General features: G+C 46.2%; 1 protein-coding gene and 7 non-coding genes across 8 annotated transcripts; 4 read left to right on the forward strand and 4 right to left on the reverse strand.

Moving 5' to 3' along the window:
• The first annotated feature begins 3,265 nt into the window (after nt 1-3,265).
• On the forward strand, nt 3,266-3,338 carry TRNAF-GAA (transfer RNA phenylalanine (anticodon GAA)). Its single transcript has one exon. It is a non-coding gene; the product is annotated as a tRNA-Phe (tRNA).
• A 3,318-nt stretch (nt 3,339-6,656) lies between these two features.
• On the forward strand, nt 6,657-6,729 carry TRNAK-UUU (transfer RNA lysine (anticodon UUU)). The gene has a single exon. It is a non-coding gene; the product is annotated as a tRNA-Lys (tRNA).
• Nucleotides 6,730-9,003: 2,274 nt separating this feature from the next.
• Nucleotides 9,004-9,076, forward strand: TRNAF-GAA (transfer RNA phenylalanine (anticodon GAA)). Its single transcript has one exon. It is a non-coding gene; the product is annotated as a tRNA-Phe (tRNA).
• Nucleotides 9,077-9,908: 832 nt separating this feature from the next.
• TRNAK-UUU (transfer RNA lysine (anticodon UUU)) lies at nt 9,909-9,981 on the reverse strand. Its single transcript has one exon. It is a non-coding gene; the product is annotated as a tRNA-Lys (tRNA).
• Nucleotides 9,982-14,723: 4,742 nt separating this feature from the next.
• On the reverse strand, nt 14,724-14,806 carry TRNAL-UAA (transfer RNA leucine (anticodon UAA)). The gene has a single exon. It is a non-coding gene; the product is annotated as a tRNA-Leu (tRNA).
• A 347-nt stretch (nt 14,807-15,153) lies between these two features.
• On the reverse strand, nt 15,154-15,240 carry TRNAR-UCU (transfer RNA arginine (anticodon UCU)). The gene is given in 2 exon segments: nt 15,154-15,189; nt 15,204-15,240. It is a non-coding gene; the product is annotated as a tRNA-Arg (tRNA).
• Nucleotides 15,241-15,529: 289 nt separating this feature from the next.
• Nucleotides 15,530-15,602, forward strand: TRNAV-UAC (transfer RNA valine (anticodon UAC)). Its single transcript has one exon. It is a non-coding gene; the product is annotated as a tRNA-Val (tRNA).
• Nucleotides 15,603-20,817: 5,215 nt separating this feature from the next.
• Nucleotides 20,818-21,753, reverse strand: LOC137231227 (olfactory receptor 4D11-like). The gene is given in 1 exon segment (XM_067751738.1): nt 20,818-21,753. A coding segment is annotated over 1 exon segment (936 nt).
• Nucleotides 21,754-22,270: the final 517 nt, after the last annotated feature.

Genomic DNA, 22,270 nt, shown 5'->3' on the forward strand with positions numbered 1-22,270 from the left:
TGAGGGAAGGCGCATTGGAGCATTCTTTTTTTTGGCCATGCCATGTGGCATGCGGGATCTTAGTTCCCCGACAAGGCATTGAACCCACGCCCCCTGCGTTGGAAGTATGAAGTCTTAACCACTGGACCGCCAGGGATGTCCCGGAAGGAGCATTCTTGAAGTTCAGCCTCCTGGCTCCTTGGTTTCTCAAGGCTGTCATGCCCACAAAATCAGCTATGTTGTCAGGGGTCGTCTTTTCTAGCCTGGTTCCTGGGAAGGCCACTTAGCCTTGATGTTAAGTATCGGCAACGTTTTTTTTTTTTTCTGGCAAGCTAAAAACCACGGTAGTCGACCCTTGACGCTTGTGAGAGCTGCATCCTGCAATTTTGAATACCGTATGGTATGTGATTTCCTCCAATAGGGTCAGTCCAATGTACCTGAAACTTTTGAATAATCCCTCCTTTAGTCCTTAATGGGCTCCTGTGACATGATGGGATGTGGATCGCGAGGAGTGTAGCTTACTCATGATTCAAAATTACACCCGTCAGGGACCTCTGAAGTCCAACAAAAATGTTAAACCTATACATTTCAAAGGTCTGCTCTACTTTCTGCAAGATAAGTGAAAATCAACCTATAGTATAGTCCTAAAAAGAAGTGTAGAAAAGTCTAGAATTTATTCACTATAAGGTATATACCTTGTGAAACCCTAAGACTATCAAAATTTAGAGCTTCTAAAAGCTTATAAAGCTTTTGCCCAGTACTGTGCCCTGCCCTGTGGGAGGCATCCCTCAAGCCTTCCCTGGCTTTCCCTTCTGAAGCTCATAAAATAATCTGTGGTTATGTTCTCCTCAGTCTTTCCTCCCTACTGTCTTTTCAAGTAGAGCGCTCCTTTTGGGGTTCACAGTGATCCCCCAGGGGAAGGAAGCAAGCTGGTCAGATGAGGCATCTTTAAAGGCAAGAACTAAGGAGCTCAGAATCTTCTGTAAGTAGCCTTGCAGAGGTCACACTTGAGTTTGACCAGGTGATTTAAGAAGTTAGTAAAGAACCAGTTGGCCCTGAGAGAGGTATGGCTAGGATTGTCTCCATTCGTTCATTCATTAAACATTGACTTCCAGCTTGTTACATAACATAACATTAGAGATACAAATGGCAAGAAAGAGCTCAGGTAAACGGGCAATTACAATCTAGTTTGATAAATGGCATGAAAGCACTGTAGAGGGGCAACCATCCTATAGAGAGTGGGGAAGGAGGGGATAAAGACATGTCAGGGACGCCTTCTATTCAATACAACTAGGAGAAAGTATCTGAGTTGAGAGTTGCAGGTTTGATAGGGGTTAGGGAAAGGGCACCCTGTAAGATGCTGCATGGATAAAGATGGAGAGCAAAGTCGAGGAAAGCATCCTGCTTTTGGATGGCTGTATGAATGGCTGGAGTTTAAGGTCAAGGAGAGGGCACTGATACAGTGATGGAGAGAGGTAAGGCCCAAGTCATGGAAGTCTTCATATACCACATAAAGAAACCTTGGTTTTCGTTTTCAGCAAGGGAGCCAGTGAAAGATTTGTAAGCAGGGTGATAGGTTCCGGTGTGGAAAATGATTGACAGGTAGTCAGATCAATTAAGAGATTGGAGAAGTTGTGAGAATGAAGAGAAGTGCAGGGATTCCAGTATTGACTGGAATGAACAGCACTTGAGTATGATTATTGGTGGAGAGCAGAGGGAGGGAGGAAGGGAGAAACTTGTATTTTTCTTGCTCAGGAAACTTAGAAGGAAGGTGGTAGCAAGCTAAACAAGTCTAGAGGGAAAGATGGGTTCATTTTGGGGCATTCTGAGTTGGAGGAGCCTGTGGAGAGGTTGAGTAAGCGACTTAAAACATGGGTCCAAATGTAATGGCTACATTTTTGTGAGAACTGAGGAATGAGATGCTGAGAGAGGCTGCACATTAAAATCACCTGCAAGTTAAAAGATATATAATCCTGAGCCCCATCTGCAGAGATTCTGATTCAATTAGGGTTAGGGCTAGTGCAATTTTATATATATATATATAAACGCAAGGGTCACAGAATTATGAAAAGAGAGGAGGAGGTGGGATAAATCAGCATATTAGGGGATATTATTAAACCACAGCTCGCTTCTCAGAGTTTGAGAGGTCTGAGCCAATTCCACATTTTGACAATGTCTATATGTTTCAATTTTTTTTTTTTTTTTTTGCGGTACGCGGGCCTCTCACCGCTGTGGCCTCTCCCACTGCAGAGCGCAGGCTCCGGACACGCAGGCTCAGCGGCTATGGCTCACGGGCCCAGCCGCTCCGCGGCATGTGGGATCCTCCTGGACCGGGGCACGAACTCGTGTCCCCTGCATCGGCAAGCGGACTCTCAATCACTGCGCCACTAGGGAAGCCCCTGTTTCAAATTTTTTAAACGTCAAGATGAGATTACAAAAATTGAGGTATACTTTAAATAGGTTTAGCAAATCAATGCTTTTAACATACAGATACAATGACTCTATGTATACTTCATCAGGAGGTAACATTGAAAATTGACATTTGAAATCTTCACAAATGGCCTTCCTGTCTGTCCTCTTGCATACACTTCTTGAGACCACTTTGACAATATCTGAAAAATTCAAAATGTTCGTGTATTTGGGCCTTGCGAAATCTGCCTTCTCACAAGAAAAACACAAAAGGATAGTCATTGCAGTATTGTTTTTAATAATGAAACCTAGGGGAAAAAAGTCAAAATGTCCATCATTAGGTATTTGATTACATGGATTGTGTTATATCCATACAATCCGATATTGTGCATGGGTTAAAAAGAATGAAATAGGTCTACATACATAGCTGACATAAAAAAAAAAAGTCCACGTTTTATTTTTAACTTTTTTTCTTTTGTGCGGTACGTGGGTCTCTCACTGCTGTGGTTTCTCCCGTTGCAGAGCACAGGCTCCGCAGCTATGGCTCACGGGCCCAGCCGCTCCACGGCATGTGGGATCTTCCCGGGCCACGGCACGAACTCATGTCCGCTGCATCGACAAGCGGACTCTCAACCACTGCGCCACCAGGGAAGCCCTCCACAATTTAGTTTTAAATGAGAAAAGCAAATTGCAGGGTAGTTAAAACAGAGAAAAGTAAAATTATTTATCACATCTAGCTTATAAACAGAGGCCTTGCCTCATCACCTCTAATATTTAAGTGCCTACCTCCAGCTGAACCTATATCCGAATCCTTTTTTGCTGCAATGGAACAGATACTATTTCATTATAGATATGAGGAAAACCTGTTCGAAGGAAAGCCGAAATAGCTCAGTTGGGAGACCATTAGACTGAAGATTTAAAGGTCCCTGGTTCGATCCCGGGTTTCTGTGACGATCCTCTTCTCAATAACGTGTGTACTCGTCTACCCCTCTGTGAGGGGGGGGATCTCAGGCTGCTGCTCAGGTCTCACTTGAGCATGGATGATAATGTGCTTGGGTGGATGCGGAAAAACAGGCCAGTTTTCTTTCTTTTCTCTGGGAAGGAGGAAACCGTAAAGGGATTTATGTCTTTGCTTTTAAGCTGCTCTGTGTGGCTGCTCCGTGTGGCCGGCGGGCTCTCCCCACACACGGTGCGCCGTTCGCTTTCTAATTCATCCCAGCCCGCCGGCTTCTTTCCCACCACTTTCCAGGAGCTGCCGGTGTTGGACTCTCTCTTCGCTGGGACGGGCGCGCCGACGCTCCGCAGGGGCAATTGGCGGTCATGGAGCCACCACGTGCGGGGCGCGGGGCTGCACCGAAAGAAATCGTCGATTTCAGCTTGGGGTTTAACAATAACAAGGACAGCTTTTGCTGATTGATGGTGGCGGCGGCGGGGTGGGGTAGGGTTGGAATTCCTTTCTGGTTTATGTCTACACTAGCGTTATCAAATCAAATACAGGACGCCCAATTAAATTTGAATTTCGGAGAAACAATGACTATTTCTAGTATAAGCCTCCCAAAGATTGGCATGGGACATAATACACATTCGTTATTTTTCTGAAATTCAAATTTAACTGTATTTTTATTCGCTAAATCGCAAACCACTATTGTACATCATATCCCCACACATCTCTGGATGCGCCCCTCCACCCCACACCGCGTCCCCGGAAAGATACTCAGAAACTATAGTCAGGACGACGTGGATTTCAGAAGAGACGGGTAATTTCTTATTCTCATCTCTCACGTTTCAAAATGCCTTTGTGTCCATCAGCTAATTTATTCTCACCACCACCGGACAAGACCTTGGTGGGGATCACCAGGAAACACCCCAGGAATCAGCCATCTCACCTGGTCCCAGGCTTCCAGAGCTGTCCGCTCTGGCCTGGGATGGGGGTGGAGGAAAGGGAGATTTGGAAGCTGGAATGAATCTTAAAAAAAAAAAATCGGGCTTCCCTCCCTGGTGGCGCAGTGGTTGAGAGTCCGCCTGCCGATGCAGGGGACACGAGTTCGTGCCCCGGTCCAGGAGGATCCCACATGACGCGGAACAGCTGGGCCCGTGAGCCATGGTCACTGAGCCTGCGCGTCCGAAGCCTGTGCTCTGCAACGGGAGAGGCCACAACAGTGAGAGCCCCCCCACCCCCCCCAAAAAAAAATCGTGTTAAGACGATGAGCCACTCCATTCAAGGCAGTGCAATGGAACACACGCTCAGGGAATGCTTTCTTTTCTGCCAGCTCCCAGGCTGGGACATGGGGAGAGGAATGAGACCTAGTTCTCACATAAAAGGCAACATGGAGAACTATTGCTTTTGGACCTATTATTTGTCCTCCCCTTTCCGTTAATCTGTGCCAAGATGCCTGCTGATGAGGAGTTTCAGCCCCCAAAACTTTGCGCTCTTGGGTGGAAGGATGCATTTTGCTTAAGGGACTCTGAAAAATTCAATGATCATCAAAAGGAAGGAAAACAAAATGGTGGATGAATAGATCGGGCAGTTCAAACTTTGCATGATGTATGTCGGCACGTGTGATGGTGAATTTTATGTGTCAATTTGGCTAGCTATGGTGCCCAAATGCCAGTCTAGGTGGTGCTGTGAAGGTATTCTTTAGATGTGATTAACATTTAAATCAGTAGACTCTGAGTAAAGCACATTACCCTCTATAATGTGGGTGTGCCTCGTCCAATCAGGTGAAGGTTTAAGAACAAAGACGGGGGGTTCCTGATGAAGAAGGAATTCTCCTCAAGACTGTAACACAGAAAGCCTGCCTGAGCCTCCAGCTGGCTGCCCTGCTGAAGCTGGACTCAAGATGCAACATCAACTGTTACCTGAATTTCCAGCTTGTTGGCCAACCCAACAGATTCTAGACTTGACGGCCCCCACAATGCCCTGAGCCAATAAAAATAAATAAATAAATCTCTATCCACCCAGACAGCATGCTTTAAAGTGTTACACACAGGTAAGAGGGAAGGGTGAGATTTTTATTATTGCTCCCGAGGAAAAAGTGCTCTGAACGAAGGTCAACCACCTCGGGACCATGAAGGTGGGCACCATACTCCTAGGAAATGTTGGGCCTTTGCCCTGAAAGGGCAAACCCTTCCCAGTTTCCAGCCTGAGGAATCCCTTTGGGAAGTATTTGGATGCGTGCCGGAAGCTCCGAGAATACAGGTGTGTCTGCCTGCATCACCAAGCTCGCAAGCCTGGCACACCCCTACTCACCTTTCAAGGCACGGTTCTAATGTCTTTTTTTCCTGCCAGGTTCGGCTCTACCCACCTTCTAGTCATTCCTCGGTGTTACCAAAGTATATATTCCTCTATTAAAGCATTGATTACACGGTCCCGAAGGTCTGCTACCAGCTCTGTAGTAGCTCCACAGTGCAGGGGAGGAGACCAGGGATGGTGCGGGTCACCAAGAGCTTCCCCGGTGGGATGGAGGTTAAGCTGAGTCCTCAAAAGTGCTTTGGGCGGACGAGGGGGAAGAAGTGAAAGGGAGGTTGCATTCCAGTTAGAGGGAACACCGTGAGCCAAGGCCCAGAGGATTGAAAAGGTATAGCGGGATCTGTAGTACGAAAATAGTGGCGTGTACGCTTGAGAAGTGGAGGGAGGTGGCTTCAGCCTACCCAGAGTGGGGTGAGCGCGCGTGCGCAAAGGCCAGGCCCGTCGGGGCGGGGCTGGCGAGGGTGGCGAGCGGGGCGCGGGCGCGCTTCTAGAGCCCAGGGCGGTGGTGGCTGCCACCACTTCTGGCTGGATCCCAGATCGTCTCTTTCAGCTCATCCGTTTCGTGGGCGCCTAGGATGGGAACAAGGAACTGCGAAGTGGCGCTTCTCGGGAGAAGTAGCAGCTTGGTACCTTTAACACTGAACTGTGATCTCCGACCCTGTGCGCTTTGGGTTTAGGGCAAGGAATCGCGGAGGGGCGGGGACAGTGAGTAAGCGGCTTCTCCTCCCTCCGCAGGGTTTTGCAGAAATCAGGATTCACGTTTGCCAAGCGGTCTCTATATAAAAGAGGACGTGTTCTGTTTTATTTGAGAAATCTGTATTCATCTGCCAGAGAACGACTTAATCACCTTTCCACACTCCCCACTTCGCCTGCCCGGCGCCGTGGGATCTCTGGACTGGAATTGGATTGAATCACACACAAAGGAGGAGTCCGGAAACTCATTCGGTATCCCGCCCATTAGCTGCAGCGCAAACGATTACATGGCTTTCACTCACCGGAGTGAAAGATTTTGCTGTGAGCCCGGATAGCTCAGTCGGTAGAGCATCAGACTTTTAATCTGAGGGTCCAGGGTTCAAGTCCCTGTTCGGGCGGAGTTTCTTTTTCTTAACAGGTATTTTAAAAGTGAGAACTAGCTTTAGGGGCCTCTGATTTTTAGCCGGTTGCCTTTGGAAAAGGGAGTAAAATGTGGAGCGTGTACCCTGCGTTTCCAACCACTTCCCGGGGGTAAAAGGCAGGCAGACACCACGGGCCTTTGTGCAAAGACCTCCAGGAGATTCGCAGTGCATCGCTGTAGGGTCTAAATAAGCTGGCTTACTCGGCAGCCGCCGACTGGGCTGCTTGGTCTCAACTACTGCTGCAATTAAAGAAAGGGGGACGAAGCCTTCAGGAAGTCGCTGGGGCTCCCGCAGTCGCCGCCTCCCTTCGCTCTCCGTGAGCGAGCCCTGCAGACCCTCTCTCTCGGGTTCCCTCCCTCAGGGTGCCTGAGGATTGTGGGACGGATCCCGCACCCTTCCACTCCACCTTGCTACCCTTCTAGAGAATATTTTTTGCGCTCTGAAAAGGAAGAGATGCCATCTAGAAACTGAAGCACCAGGCAGGGCAGCTCCCCCTCCCTACCGAGGTCCAGTCTCTCCGCTAACCCCCAAAGTGTGACCCTGAATCCAGGGAGAAGTTGAGGTTGAGATGGTAGCTTCTGCTGGTGGGAGAAGGAGGGTGCCTGCTGGGAAAGAGTGCGTTTGAGGGGCTGGAATGCGAAGTGTCCTGGAGTTCGAAAAACAAAAATGTTAGCTCCCACTGACTGCAAATTAATAAGGACAGCATTTGGCTCCTGAGAAGTTTTGAGGAAGTCGGGTTGTGGACACAAGAGCTCAGGCGTGGATTCACCAAGACTAAACTAATCTTCCCTGTGAGGTGAAGGGACCAGGTACATCCTTGCCTACCTGGAGACTGAGCCTTCCTTGCTTCTGCCAGGCAACAGAAGAAAGTCGATCTTGAACTCATTAACAGGATGGGCATGTGGGCTGATTGAGTCAGCTGCCCTCTTAGGTGATGGACTATGGTACCTAACGTACCCAAAGGACGCTGATCGGTGGGGCAGGGCGAAGGTGGACATAGAACTCAAGTGGGAGGCAGGGCCTTCACCCCTTCACCCTCCAAGCTGAATGCCTTACCCTGTGCCTACACAGACCCACAATTTTCTTCTCTCCAAAGCACAGCTTCCTCATCAGGAGCAAGGGAATGATAGTAACAGCACCCCTCTCATAAACCTGTGCTGATTAAATGAGGTAACAATGCATGCAGCAGTGCTTAGTAGAGTCTTTGCCCCAAAGCGAGCATGCAGTACGTTGCAGCTATTATTATTAAAGAGCTTTCAGTCTAGGGAGGGAACAAAAGACACACTGAAAACAGGTAAGAAACCATTTCAAAGAAATGTGTTCCCAATAGGTGAAAATCATGAACCCGTATTCACGTGACTTGTGTTGGTTGGTATGTGCTGAGGCGACAGCAATGGTCACCGACCCAAGGAAGAGTGGGATTCTTTCTGGAAGGAAGTGAATCATGGCACTCAGGTGGCGTTCCAGGGGAACAAAGTAAGGGAGCTGAGGCAAACACTCGGGTTTTGCCTCTTCTTCCTCAGGAAGTCCCCTGGAAAGTGAGCAAGTCCATTTCTGGCAACCTTGAAAAGTGGAGTCTCTTTGCTCCGATCATTTCCTGACTGAACAAGAACACACCAGGTGGGGGAAAGGAGAGGACAAGGGGAGGAGAGCACTGCGACCTCCTGGCTCTTTCCTCCTTCCTGTCCTCAAGTTCACTCCCTCTCCCTTTCACCAAGGGGTGAAAAGTGAGAAAAAAGCAAAAAAAACAAAACGCCAAAAATTAAAAGGAAAAGACAAATCAAAGTCTCTCTCTACCAAGACCTTTCAAGCTTTGGAGCTGAATAGCTCTGCTTCGGTTCTGGATGATTTGAGGGCAAATTAGTTATTTCATTTAAAAATTATCGTATTATATCAACCTTAAGGCAGGGGTGGGGGGGTGGGGACTGAACTGACACCACGTAGAGGACGTGCTGGGCACACAGTAGGCACACAGTAGGCACTTAGTAGGCGGCTGTCTTTCCTCTTATTAGGGTCCTGGGGAGACGTAAAAAAAGCCTTAGGAAGACAAGAATATGTAGCCTGGGACAATTTCCCCACATTGACAGAAATTCTTTTTCTCACTCACTGCCCTCGGAATCTCAGAGCTAAAATAAGATGCAATTTGGAAGGTGAAATTGGGAATTGGAAAGGTAGAGATGAAAGAAAGTCTTAATTTTTAAAATTTTTTTCTTAAGTTTCCTTAACAGGGTCGAGAGACCAATCGTCCTCGCCGAAATAGCTCAGTTGGGAGAGCGTTAGACTGAAGATCTAAAGGTCCCTGGTTCAATCCCGGGTTTCGGCAGAGTTTTTGCTGACTCATCATTGGACGGGACTGGAGTCTGGAGTACCTTCCTTTTCTTACAGTGTCTCCCATGAAGGCTCACCTCCCTCCCCGATCCCACACACTGCGAGGATCCTAAGAGCTTAAACCTCGTAAAGATATCACAAATCATGGAATGACCTGGACCCAGTCCACTTAGACTATGTGTCGGGTGTTTCATAGTGTGATGACCACCACTTCCGGTCTGCACGTAGAAGGTCTTGAGTTTGATGCCAAGTAGAGTTACGCTGGGCTTGCAAGCGTTTCTCATTGACGACAGACATGAAGACTTCAAAAACGTTTGTCTATACACGCAAGTCAGGGTCCTATCAGCGTGTTAGAAATTTGGTGAAGAATGGTTCTCGGCGGAAGATGTGATTTATAAGCACGTGTGTTGACCTGAAATATTTCTTGGAACCCCAGTCTTCTCACCGTGCTTTTAATAAACAGTGTGTGAACTATTATCACTTAGTGCCAAAATTTGCACATTTACTGCCAGGAGCATTACCATCCGTGACTCTGACGATGTTTATTGATGTTTCTATATAAAATAATACATGTTAGTTTTAAGGAAAAAATATCTGAAGACAAAGTATCTATCATACAAGGTTGGAAGAGAAAAGACGGAGGTTGGAAGAGAAAGTTACCAGTTGCTTTCCTCACCTTTCACTTTTTCTGCAAAATCCACCTTTGGTCTGGCCTGGGTTGTAAACTCCAGGAGGGCTGAATCAAGTGTGTTCTGCATAATCTCACAGCTGCTCAGCGAGAGTGGTGTGGACACACGCTCAAATTTGTTTTAGGAGTTTAAAATAACCGCCCGCACAGGGACTTGAACCCTGGACCCTCAGATTAAAAGTCTGATGCTCTACCGACTGAGCTACCCGGGCTCGGAAAAGCAGCGTAAATCCTAGTCTATCCACAGAAAATAGACCACGTGGCCCTATTCTTTTCCTATTCGATTAAAATCCTGAGTCTTTTTGTTGATTACGTGAGCGGTGAAACTGCAAAATCAAGGTCGGGAAGGCGTTTGGCGAAGGAATCTTTTCTGATCCCATTACAGAAAGACTATCAAGAAAATAGACCGTGCTTCCACGCCAGCAGCGCCCCCGCCCCTCGCATCCTAAAGGGAACATCCCCGGAGGAATTCTCCAGATTTAGAACGTCTGGATTTCTAAATCCAATCTTGGTCTGTGAAGAGTCCCGGAGGGTCTTGCGGGTGGAATCTTATGAGTAATTGATTAGGTCTCCAATCTTTATTAGTCAGAACACATCCAGGACCAAGACCCGGTCCTGGTCCTCAGTGGGGCGGGAAGGCACGCAAAACAGAAGTCAAGCGCTTTGATGGTGGGAAGCAGGTCAACGCCAGAAGTAAGCGTCCTGCCAAGTATTCAAGCGGGAGGTGATGCCCGGATGAGCTACCAATGGTGACTGGGGCCCTGAAGGCTTGGGAAGAGAATTTTGAGCAGAGGGAACAACAAAAGGAAAAGGACCTTCGCCAGGGAATCTGAACATTTTCCTTGAAGCTCCCATTGAAGGGTTTGGATCCGGCTGGAGTTTATATTTTTAGGAAGTCCCATTACCCTGGCAGCTGTGTCCTGAATATAACTAATGTGGACACACAAAAAACAAAAAGTTTCCTGCCATTTCAGTAAACAACCCATGTTGCCTACCATTCCACTAAACAACGAATGTTGCAGCCATCCAGCCACCAGCCCCTGCACCTTCCCTGTTGGTGCGCCCAGAGGGGAATTCAGGATGGAGAAAAACAGGATACTGGCCCTAGAGAGTTAAGATGCATGTCAAAGGAATATTTTCAATGAACCCAGACCCTTGCGTCTTCCCAAACTTAGAAAAGCACTAAAATAATTAACTTGAGATGTCTGTTTTGTGTGTGTGTGTGTGTTTGGCAGTAATCATTTGATGTTCAACTACATGGTTTTTTTTTCCCAGCAAAAAATCCTATATATCCTGGCCCCTCCCTTACCTTCCTGGAACAGTTCCTCAGAGCTGAGAGGCCGATTCCCTGGCTATAGTCTTCAGTAAGGTCCCTGAATAAAACGAAACTCTCAAGTTTTAGGTTGTGTGTTTTTTCAGCTGTCACTAATAGGCTTTTTCATTACTCCTGTTTCTTCATTGCCATGTTATTCATTGAGGCACTGGATAAGATCCCTTGAAAGGGAAGGGAAAGGAATCCTATGGGGATTCCTTTTAGGAATCCCCTCATAACCATTTTAGCTGCCTTCGGATTTCAGAGACACTCTGAACTCTGTTGGGGAAGGACGACGTCTGCAGTCTTTTTTTTTTTTTTTTTTTGCAGTCTTTTATGGAGAAATATATCCGTGTAACCGAGCAGGACCCTAGGCGGCCTTCCTGAGACAGAGACCCCGAACTCCACCTAGTGTGCTCCACCTGCCTCTTGTTTGTAGAAAAGCTTTAGTCTCCCAGGCCTCCCCAGAGTCAGAAAAAGCTAGCTCAAGAGGTAAGGATTGGAAGAATGTGAACATATAGTAACAAAAGCTAGCAGTTGGGCGAGGAGAACTGGTAACAATGTAAACAGATCAGCCATATACGAGTCACAGAATCTTTAGTTCTTCCCTGAAGGACATAGACAACAGTGTCTGATGCACATTCCTGAGCTGTTTTGCAGATACTAAAACCACCACCAGAGGGAAAAAGCTAACTGCATGATGACCAGACCGTAGCCTCGACACAAACTGCTCCATCTTGGGCAGTACTGAATCTATGACTTGCATACGTCCAGAAATTTGCCTCAAGGAAGTGGAACCAAACTGACCCTGGAGTTGAAGATTAATTGTGCTTAAAACGGGGTGATTCCGACCAGACCACCGCATGAATCATTTTGAGATGATTATCGGAGCTGTCTGTGCTGTGCTGCACATAGCCCGCACACCCCTGAAACTTCCTGGTTTTTCCCTATAAAACCCTTTTCCCTCTAACTGGCAACTTGGAGATGGTTTGGGGGACACTAGTTTGCTATCTTCCCAGGTTGCGGGCTTCCTGAATGAAGCACCAACCCTTGTGTCTCTCGAACACTGACTTTTGAGTGAGATCAGCTGAAACTGAGCTCGGTTCCGGCTCCAGTTGGTAACCTCAGGAACTATGAACAAAGTTTAAAAAGTAATCCACTAGGGAAAGATAGTCACGTTATGTTAAACAAAAATGACAGAAGGTGCTAAACCATACGTATGATATAATATTTGTGGAAAAGTCAAACGATGTGTATATGAATATATATCCTGTAATTGTATATATAATTAATTATATATATTTGTATATTTGTTGCTTGCATATACATAAGAGATGTTTAAGGGTAGAAAACAATCTGATAAAAATGACCACCTTTTGAGGAACGGCAATGAAGCGTGTGAGAAGAGTCTCTCACTGTTTCCTTTACGTACATCTGTATTATTGCATTAAAAAAGCATGTATTGTTTTCAATAATAAAATAAATGAAGAAGAAAAAAATTGTCAGTTAGATTATTCCATCCTTCTGAGATCACGTAGGCAGCCCTTTAGATCAAAGCATCCCTGATCCTGTGTTTTCTACAGATCCCAGCAAAGGAAGGTGAAAAGCAAATTTCCTTCCCAGTAGAGGCATCCTCCATGCTTCAGGGTTTTGGAGGGGAGTATCTGGTGTTGGGGAGGAAGGACTTTTTTCCTCTATCCTTCTTAGTTCTGGCTGGTCTAAGAATTAAATTGACAAGACAGATTAACAGAAGAAAACTAAACAAAAGTTTAATAATATGTGTACATGGAAGGGACCCAGGAAAATTAAGTAACTTGCCGAAATGTCTGAAAACCTCACCTTAAATATTATCTTCAGCTGAAGCGAAAAGAGGATGTTGGGGATAGTGATTTGGAACCTCAAAGGGGAAGAAGGAATTGGCAAGAATATGGAAAAGCAAATGTTTGGTAAACACGGTTTGCTGGGCCGTGCAGAGACCATGGGACACAGAGAGGAATGTTAACACTTTTAGACTTTGCTAGGTTTCTCCCTGTCTACCCACCTGGTTCGTACTATAGTAATCTATGGTGATAACTCCTTTCCTGGAACAGATCCTTCATCTACATTCTTTAGGCCGTTAGGGAGAAGGTCCAGAGTCAAACTTTCTTCCTGAGTCTTTTGGGCCTTGATTGTTTTCAGCTCTAAACAATCCGCATGCCAGAGAGACATTTTGGGGTGGTAAACTTTGCTCCCCTACACTGGTATTGAAAAATCACCAGTGAATTAGGTGCGCTTTTCACAAATGAAGATGTAGATCCCTAAGAATCATATGACATGGCTGGATTTAGCCAAGAAAAATAAAAAGATTCTCCACCCCGGAAAAAAAAAAAAATTGCCTGTAAGATGAAGCCAATCCTCTGGGGGAGTTAGTGAGCCTTTGGTCGAACCTCAGCTTCCTACAACAGTTCTGTACTCAGCTTTGAATGTAACGCAGGAGAGCGTGAAGATATGTTTCCTGTTCCCCTAAGGCAGACTAGATTGACAGGCATTGAACCCTGAGAACAAAAGTCTCAAACTGTGTATAATCAAGTGTTAATGGTGTGGAACTGGGCTGCTTAGCGTAGAGACAGTTAACTGGAGCTGTGTGTAATTTCATTTAACAAACTATCCTGTTTTTTTTCCTACGCACCACCCCTCCATCCCTCCGTCCGCCATCTTGAAATGCCCCCTCTTCCCACTTTCTAAGTTCTTTGGTTTGGGAAGTTCCCTCTGATCCTTAAAGACAGGGATCAGAACTTGCCGCAGAGATCTCTGCTTGATCCTCTCCAGAGGGGGTTGGGTCCCGAGGACTCTGAGACTGTCCGTATTGCTGCTCCCACCACAACCTCCCTTCAACACCTGTTTAATGGTCTGTCTTTCCTCCTAGAATGTTTCTGCTGTGAGGACGGGACTTCTCTGTGCATCTCCACTGTTATCCAAGCAAGCTCTCAAAAACTGCTGAATGAATGAATGGACAGTTGACTGAGGGCCAGGGGTCAGGGAAGGCTTTTCGTGGAGGAGGAGGGGGCAGAACTGGTCCTTGGAAGTTTTTGTTTGGTAGAGAGAGGGGAGAACGTTACTGTCAAGGTGAATGATTTCCATAATCAAATGGAATAAGTTTGTCCTGAAAAAGTTCTATGCCACTCTATCGTGCCACCGCACTTAATTCTTTGTAAGAGCTTATCGCCATCTGAAATCCTGTTTATGAACCACCTCTTCCCTCTGTCCCTCTGTCCTGTAAGTGCTTCTGGACAAAAACCTTGTCGGTTAAGGACCTTCTATTTTTTTTTTCTTTTCTTAATGTTATTTTCTGTTTGGTTTACTTTCTTTTCTTTCAAATCTTTGCATTCCCACAACCTCAGCGTTTAGAACGGTATTTGGCACATAGCATGATCTTAGATAATCTCTATTTCAAAAAGGGAACGTTTTTACTGCGCAATGTACCCCTCGCCCCCTCCCCTACAAAGCAGTATAGTTTCACGCAGACGTTTACTTTTCACCTTCCAAACCGTCGGTTCTGAAGCTATTGCTACACTTTCTACGTCTGCTACAATCTTTCAGATTAAGTCCTCAGGAATTCGGAAAAAATGACGCATGTCATGTTCGGAAAACCAAATTGACTTGTACCAGAAGTGGGGTTCGAACCCACGAGGATATAAATCCATTGGATCTTAAGTCCAACGCCTTAACCACTCGGCCATTCTGGTATCCGCCAAACTCGTCTTTATTTTTACATAACCTGACTAATACTGAGCTGCGAAAAGTTGCACAACAATTAAAAAATTTTATACCTTATGTAAAAGAACAATACGGGGATGGGGGGGAATGGGAAACTCGGTAACTTTCATCACATCCTGTGATTTCCTCATGTCCAGTCACCAGAAACTGGAGCCACACGAAAGCGATGAAGACTCTAGTAGCAGGATCCCTAACACATTCACGTCTGAGGACACCACAGGGTACTGGAATGGGCTCCTTTTCAAAGTGGGCGAGTCTCCTCGGAAATCGTAGGTAATGTGTCTTCCTCCTAGCGCTTTCCTTATTAAAACAAAAGCGACTCTGGTGGGACTCGAACCCACAACCTTTGAATGCCTCCGTCTAATCTAGAAGTCCAATGCGCTATCCATTGCGCCACAGAGCCCGACGAGTCAAAAATCCTCCGCGTTGCTTACATCAAGGCAGGAGCGGCGTCTGTCTGGGGGACGGTCGCCGGCACGTCGGGTCACGCTTTCTTTCTCGGACAAACTGGGAAGCCCGCGTCGCCAAGAAGCGTGGATGGGCATTGCGCTGGAAAGTCTGAAATCTGTTTGAAAGTTTCTTCTCGCGAGCGATCGCCAGGCATCAACTCTCAACTTCATTACACATCGGGAGGAAAGTCTTTGTGTGAATAAAATGTCTTTATTGTAGCCTGGCGCAAAAGTGCAGCGGGAGGTTCCATAGTGTAGCGGTTATCACGTCTGCTTTACACGCAGAAGGTCCTGGGTTCGAGCCCCAGTGGAACCACAGCACGGATTTAACCTTTTTCAGGGATATTTTAACGTTTCTTTTTGCCAGCCGGAACTTGAGTTTTACTCCAGGAAGTGGGAGACGCTGCCGTTTCCAACCGGGCTCCGCGCTGCGCCCCGAAGCGCAAGCTAGGCTCCAGAGGTGCCCGCGCACATCGGCCACCAAGGCTGCCCCCTCGTGGCGCCACTAGGGAGGTGCAAGCGGCCCCGCCCTGCTCAGGTCATCGCGCGTCTCTGCGCCTGCGCGCTCCCGACTACCCCCCCGCCCCCCCCCCCGCAGTTCCGCCTCCAGGTGCCTGGGTAGGAGTCCGGATCCCGCTCCTTCTAAACCCTGCTTTGCCACCTTTCAGTGTTGCTGCCACCACTCAGTTAGGGGTTATCCCGAAGGTCACCTCTCTCCTTTGTTGATTACTTCCAAGTCCACTGACCTCGTACTTCTATTTAAATTAAAAAAACTTTTTGAAAAATTATATGCTCATGGTGGAGAATTCAAACAGCCCCACGTGTTTTACGGTGCTGTTTCCCTCTGGCAAAGAATTTTCCTTTGACTAAACTCTAGCTGGGCTCCTCTGAGCCCTCCTCTCAACTAGGCGGGCTATAAGACTTGAAAAAACAGTTAGCACTAATAATAGTTTTTAGCAGCTCAAGGCTGCATCCCTAAAGTGACTCTAGTTTCAGTGAAAGTGTCAGCCTGAGAAAACTGAATGCTGCCGCCGCCCCAGCCCCATTTACTGTTTGTTCCAGCCAACAGCTGAATCTGGGGGCCCGGATCAGCAGTATAACTGTACTTTTTCTTTATAAATCACTTATGATTAGTGTACAAAGGTAGCGTTGCCAGAGGTACTGCTCCACCCCAAAAATATTCTAGAAATCCTTCTATTTCCTTCTTAAGCCTTCACTCATCTTTTCACTTTCGGTGTTTGGATATATCCTAATTCTTTAGTCTGTGCTTTTTGATGAGCGATTAAATTGTATTCAGTCTTACAGACGATACCGTAGTGGAATTCCTTGGTCATTGGTTTTGGGGTGGATCACTATGTAGAACAATAATAGCGGAAATCTTGAATAGTCATTATTATCTAACCCATTTTACAAAGGACTAAGAGGAAGCACAGAGAAGTTACGTAATGGCCCAAGGTCACACACTGGCCCTAGACAATTAAGGTGCAGATCAAAGGAATGATTTCAGTAAGCCCAGACTCTTGCATTTTCTCATACATAGAAAGGTGCTAAATTCATTAATTGAGATGTCTATTTCTTTAATCACAAGTACTCTTTTGATGTTTGACTATATTTTTTTGTTTTTGTTTTGTTTTTTTGCAAAAACTCCAATATATCATGGCTCTCTCTTACCTCTTCAGAACAGTCCCTCAGAGCTATCTGAGCGGCTGTATCTCAGGCTTAAGTCCTCGGTAAGTCCGCTGAATAAAACATAATTCTCCACTTTTAGGTTGTGTTTTTTTCTTTTCTTTTTTTTCATTCGACATAGGTTTTGAGGCTTCGTCTTTGGAAATAAAAATCTCAGTTAAATTCTTAAACGTCCGCCAAAGGGAGAATCATGGAAAAGGAATAGGTCCCTCTAGTGGTGAGAAGACATTATGAAACATTTTGCTCTGTAGACACTGCTCCTAGATTTAAGAGGTTCTTTGAAATACAGCTTCCCAACATCTCCCAAGGTGAGAGATGTTGAACATTTAGCCAAAACGCAAATACCCTGTGTTAGAATCCATATGTTAAAAGATTGTTGTCAAGCAACACGTTCTCATTACATGGAAGGAGAAGGAACACATTTTCATGGGAAATAGATTTTAATGTATACTGCTTCTCTCCAAAGTACTGTGGTCTTTTAGGAACCCAGTAATCAATTGTCTCTTAAAAGTAAGTGTGTGTGTGTTTGTGCGTGTGTTTGTGTGTGTATGTGTGTGTATCCTGGGATAGTCTCAAAGTAAAAAGTGTGTATACATGTGTGTGTGTATTTTTTTTTTCCTGGAACTAGTCTCTTGTGAATCCTCAATTCACTATTTGCCTCTAGAAAGTAAAGATTAAGTGCTAAAAGAGGTATGTGAGGGCTTACCTGGTGGCGCAGTGGTTGAGAGTCCGCCTGCCGCTGGAGGAGACACGGGTTCGTGCCCTGGTCAGGGAAGAATCCACATGCCATGGAACAGCTGGGCAGCGGAGCCTGTGCTCCGCAACGGGAGAGGCCATAACAGTGAGATACCCGCGTACCGCTAAAAAAAAAAAAGAAGAAGAAGAAAAACCGTATGTGGAAGGGAAGGTTTTTGGTTTTGTTTTTTTGTTTTTTGGTAATAAAAAATGATTCGCAAGGAAGAAAGTAGCTGCTACTGTTGATAAAGGAACATACTAGTTATGGCAGAATATGATTCTGTATTCTTTGGTTCCAAGGGAACCTTGAATTGTTTTTGACGTTTTTGTTACATGGGTAATTAGGTACAAAATTCAAGGCTGAAGTCAAAAGTGTGGTGAATGATTTTAATTCTAGGTAGGAAGTAACAACCACCCCAAAGAAGCAAATGTAGATTTTTAAAAGATCTTCCAACTTTAGTAAAGCATCCATGAGTCCAGGATCAGACGAGAAAATGTGAATTTCGTCAATAGCGTCTGCCTTGTGTTGCCCCTGCCACCTTGCTGAAGCGTTCCACCCTTCTGTACCTGGGTCTCTGGGCTACCTTTACACCCCGGACTTGGACTTACCTCCCTCACATGCACCCGCTGCAGCTTTCCTGTCCTACATCTCTTCCACTCTGGGATGACACCTGGTGCCTTTGGCTGCGCCAGTAGACCACCTGAAATTAATCCCTAGTGAGGTAATACTGAGAATGGATTTAGAGATTTGACTTCCAGTGGACCTTGAGCCCCATTATATGCTCATTGTAATATATTAGCATCTAAATGACATGCCCACAGGCACCGTGACAGTTCTGAGGCCAACCAGGAAAGGCCAAAAAGTGGGCGGTGGCCCAATTCCTGGAAGTCCCCGCCCCTTCCCCAAAACAGTTAGAAAACCCCTCCCACTCATTAGCCTTTGAAATTACCCAGCCAAGGAACTGCCTGGTGGTCCAGTGATTAGGATTCCATGCTTCCACTGCAGGGGGCATGGGTTTGATCCCTGGTCAGGGAACTAAGACCCTGCATGCCAAGGCCAAAAAAAAAAAAACGTTACCCAGCCCATAAAAACTAGCGACCCCATATTTGGGTCCTCTCGCCTTCTGAGATGGCCCACACTCTGTCTATGGAGTGTATATTTCTCGAAGTAAATCCACTTCTTACCTATCACTTTGCCTCTCACTGAATTCTTTCTGCGCTGAGATATAAAGAACCTGAACTTCAGCAGGTCCTGAAGCCAGGTGTGTGATCTCAATTACAAGATAGTGGGTTCGCGTCTGGAGCCTGTGCTCCGCAACGGGAGAGGCCACAGCAGTGGGAAGCCCGCGTACCGCCAAAAAAAAAAAAAAAAAAAAGATAGTGGGTTCAAGACCCAATCTGAGTTTTGGCAGGGTTCAAGTGCTGGCGGGAGTTGTGTGCTTTCAGTGGCGTTGTATCTAGCCTGAACCCCATGAACTGTGTCTAATTTATGAAATATCCCGCGAACAGGAATTTCAGGACAACACCAAGGGAGCAGCAGTAGGCAGTGATAGAGCTGGTTGGGAGGGGCTGGATTCTGGAGCAAGTTTCCCTTGTTTGTGTTTCCCTCCTGAATCCCTCTGTGCAAATGGCTCTTTACTTCCCTTACATCTGTCCATCAGACATGGCTGGGAGATTAGACTGGGATATAACAGGCCAATCAGTACTTCCAGTCCAAATTTTAGTTGACTACAGTTTTCATCTATTTACTCGACAAAAATAATAGGTTGCCAGGAGACCCGCTGGAATTTATTTATTTATCGTTTCTATTCTCTTAATGCGGAGGCTTTAAAGAAAATGCTAGAAAGAGGAACGAGGAAGAATTTAGAATGGGCTGATTTGTAATCTTCTAGACAATCAGTCCCTGAATAATGGAAAGTCAGTTTATTCTTAAGCCTTTGCTTCTTGTGAACCTGGGACTCAGGCACATTCTAGCGAAGCAGACAGGGTAGGGTTCCTTTCTCCCTTGAGGGCTGGGCCAGAATAAATGGCAGGAAAATGATGCTGAAATTCTTAGAGGTACAGAAGCCTTATCATATGTACTCCTCGGTCAGATAATGACAACAAAGTGTCTTTCATGACATTACAATAGAGGATAAATTTTTATAGATGAGCTTGATGCCCTCAAATCCTGCCTGAGGCAACAGGAGTAGTCAGACATGCATTTAGCTGATGGTCAGAGATCTCAGATCTAGCCTTGCCCGAGCCATTTATTAGCTATGAAAACTTTGAAAAAATATGAACGTTATCTCATCTTCTGTAAGGGAAACCCAAAGGCTTCCTTAGAAAAACAGAACTCATATCTTCCACGGTGGGCAATGGAAAATTTCCACAAAGGGAGGGGTGGCTGGATTTTATAGCCTGGACTCCTGGTCCCTGGAGATCGTTTTACTAATTATTGCTTGGGCTGCACACATGGTACAGCCACAACTCAAGAACTGAGAGGTAATCTTCTCTCAGACTTCATTTCCTCACCTGTAAAGTGAGGTGTTCGAGTGATATAAGCTTTAGAGTCCCTTTCAGAGCTGACAAGTTACAGACCTGAGACTCTAAGTTGCTGACAACCACGCCACGAGACGGTTATTTCAGACCATCCTTATTAGAGGATTCTGCTGTAGGGCAAAGGGAAGACTCTGGCCTCACGATGGGCTGTTGATTGGGGTTTTCTATTGTGTTGTGAGAAAATACTGTTCAATTCTGACTCTTCCAATCTGGACTTCACGGCATCTATTTCTTTTTTTAAAAATAAATTTATTTATTGTTGGCTGCATTGGGCCCTCGTTGCTGTGCACGGGCTTTCTCTAGTTATGGAGAGTGGGGTCTCCTCTTCGTTGTGGTGCGTGGGCTTCTCATTGCGGTGGCTTCTCTTGTTGCGGAGCACGGGCTCTAGGCATACGGGCTTCAGTAGTTGTGGCCCGTGGTGGGCTTAGTTGCTCTGGGGCATGTGGGATCTTCCCAGATCAGGGCTTGAACCCGTGTCCTCTGCATTAGCAGGCAGATTCTCAACCACTGCGCCACCAGGGAAGCCCAGCAGGTGGATTCTTAACCACTAGGGAAGTCCCCCATGGCATCTATTTCTTTTTGTAAGGCCCAAATCTCCTCTTCAGTCTTTTCATGGCTGACTTCATCTCCTGGTTCCTCAGGGTGTAGATCATGGGGTTCAGGACAGGAATGATGACAGTGACGGTAATGGAGACAGCTCTGTCCATGGGGAGGGCAATGAAGGGCCGGGCGTAGACGTAGACGCAGGGCACAAAGTGCAAGGTCACCACCATGATGTGGGCTGTGCAAGTGGAGATGGCTTCTCTCCTGCCCTCCCCAGTGTGAGACCTCAGCATTGTCAAGATGACTGTGTAGGACACAAGCAAGAAGATGAACCACAGTGTAAAGATCAAGCCATTATTGGAAATCATTAAGACCTCAAGGGCAAAGGTGTCGGTGCAGGTGAGTTTGAGGACCCGGGGAACATCGCAGTAGAAACCATCCACAACATTAGGTCCACAGAAGGGGAGTGGGAGTAAGAGGGAAATCTGCACGATGGAGTGGACGGAGCCCCCCACCCAGGAGGCCACAATGAGGGCAGTGCATCACCTCCTACTCATGATAGTCACATAGCGCAGGGGCTTGGAGATGGCCACGTAGCAGTCAAAGGCCATCACAGAGAGAGAGAAAACATCTGCCCCACCGAGGAGGTGGAAGAAAAACATCTGTATGGTGCGACCATTGAAGGAGATGGTCTTTCTCGTTGTAAGAAGGTTTACTAGGACCTTCGGAACAGTGATGGAGGAGAAGCAGATGTCCAAGACAGAGAGATTGCAGAGCAGGAAGTACATGGAGGTGTGAAGGCAAGACTCACAGGTCACGGTGACAATGGCGAGGAGGCTTCCCATCACGGTAGCTGTGTACACCAAGGATAACAGAAGAAATAAGACCAGGCTCAGCTCTTGGGGCTGGGTCAGTCCTTGAAAAATGAATTATTTCACCCTGGTGTAATTTCCCTGCTCCATCGGGTCATGTATCTTCTTCTTCTTCAATTACCTGGAGAGAAAACAGAAAATAGAATATAGAAAAGGTATCATTAGAAACAAAAGGAGTGGGAGTTATATGACCAGGCTGCCTTGGGGGTTATTTTTATGATTATTTTTCTTTGGGGCAGGGATGCCTACAATTCTATCTGTAGTAGATGGCATTTTCTGAGTTCTCTCAGAGCAAACCAGAGAGCGGGTTTCCAACGGGTGTAATTAACTGAAGCTCCTAAATCAGTACGTTATTAAATTCTTATTAAAAATTTTACAGGCTTATCATTTTGTAGATTCTATATGCCTCTTAAAAAGTCACTGAATGCTCTGAGAAGTGAAGAGACTAGTTTTGCTTTTGTTTTCATGCACACTCATGTATCTCATTGTTAGGAAGTGGGAAACACGCGCAGGGGAAAAATATAAAACACGGTCTGTGGCTCTAATGGAGGCTTATAGTTTCTTCTCTCATCTTCTTCCACAGGAGACCATCTGCTTGGCATAGTCC

The sequence above is a fragment of the Pseudorca crassidens genome, chromosome 9 (assembly GCF_039906515.1).
Source record: "Pseudorca crassidens isolate mPseCra1 chromosome 9, mPseCra1.hap1, whole genome shotgun sequence".
NCBI classification, from domain to species: domain Eukaryota; kingdom Metazoa; phylum Chordata; class Mammalia; order Artiodactyla; family Delphinidae; genus Pseudorca; species Pseudorca crassidens.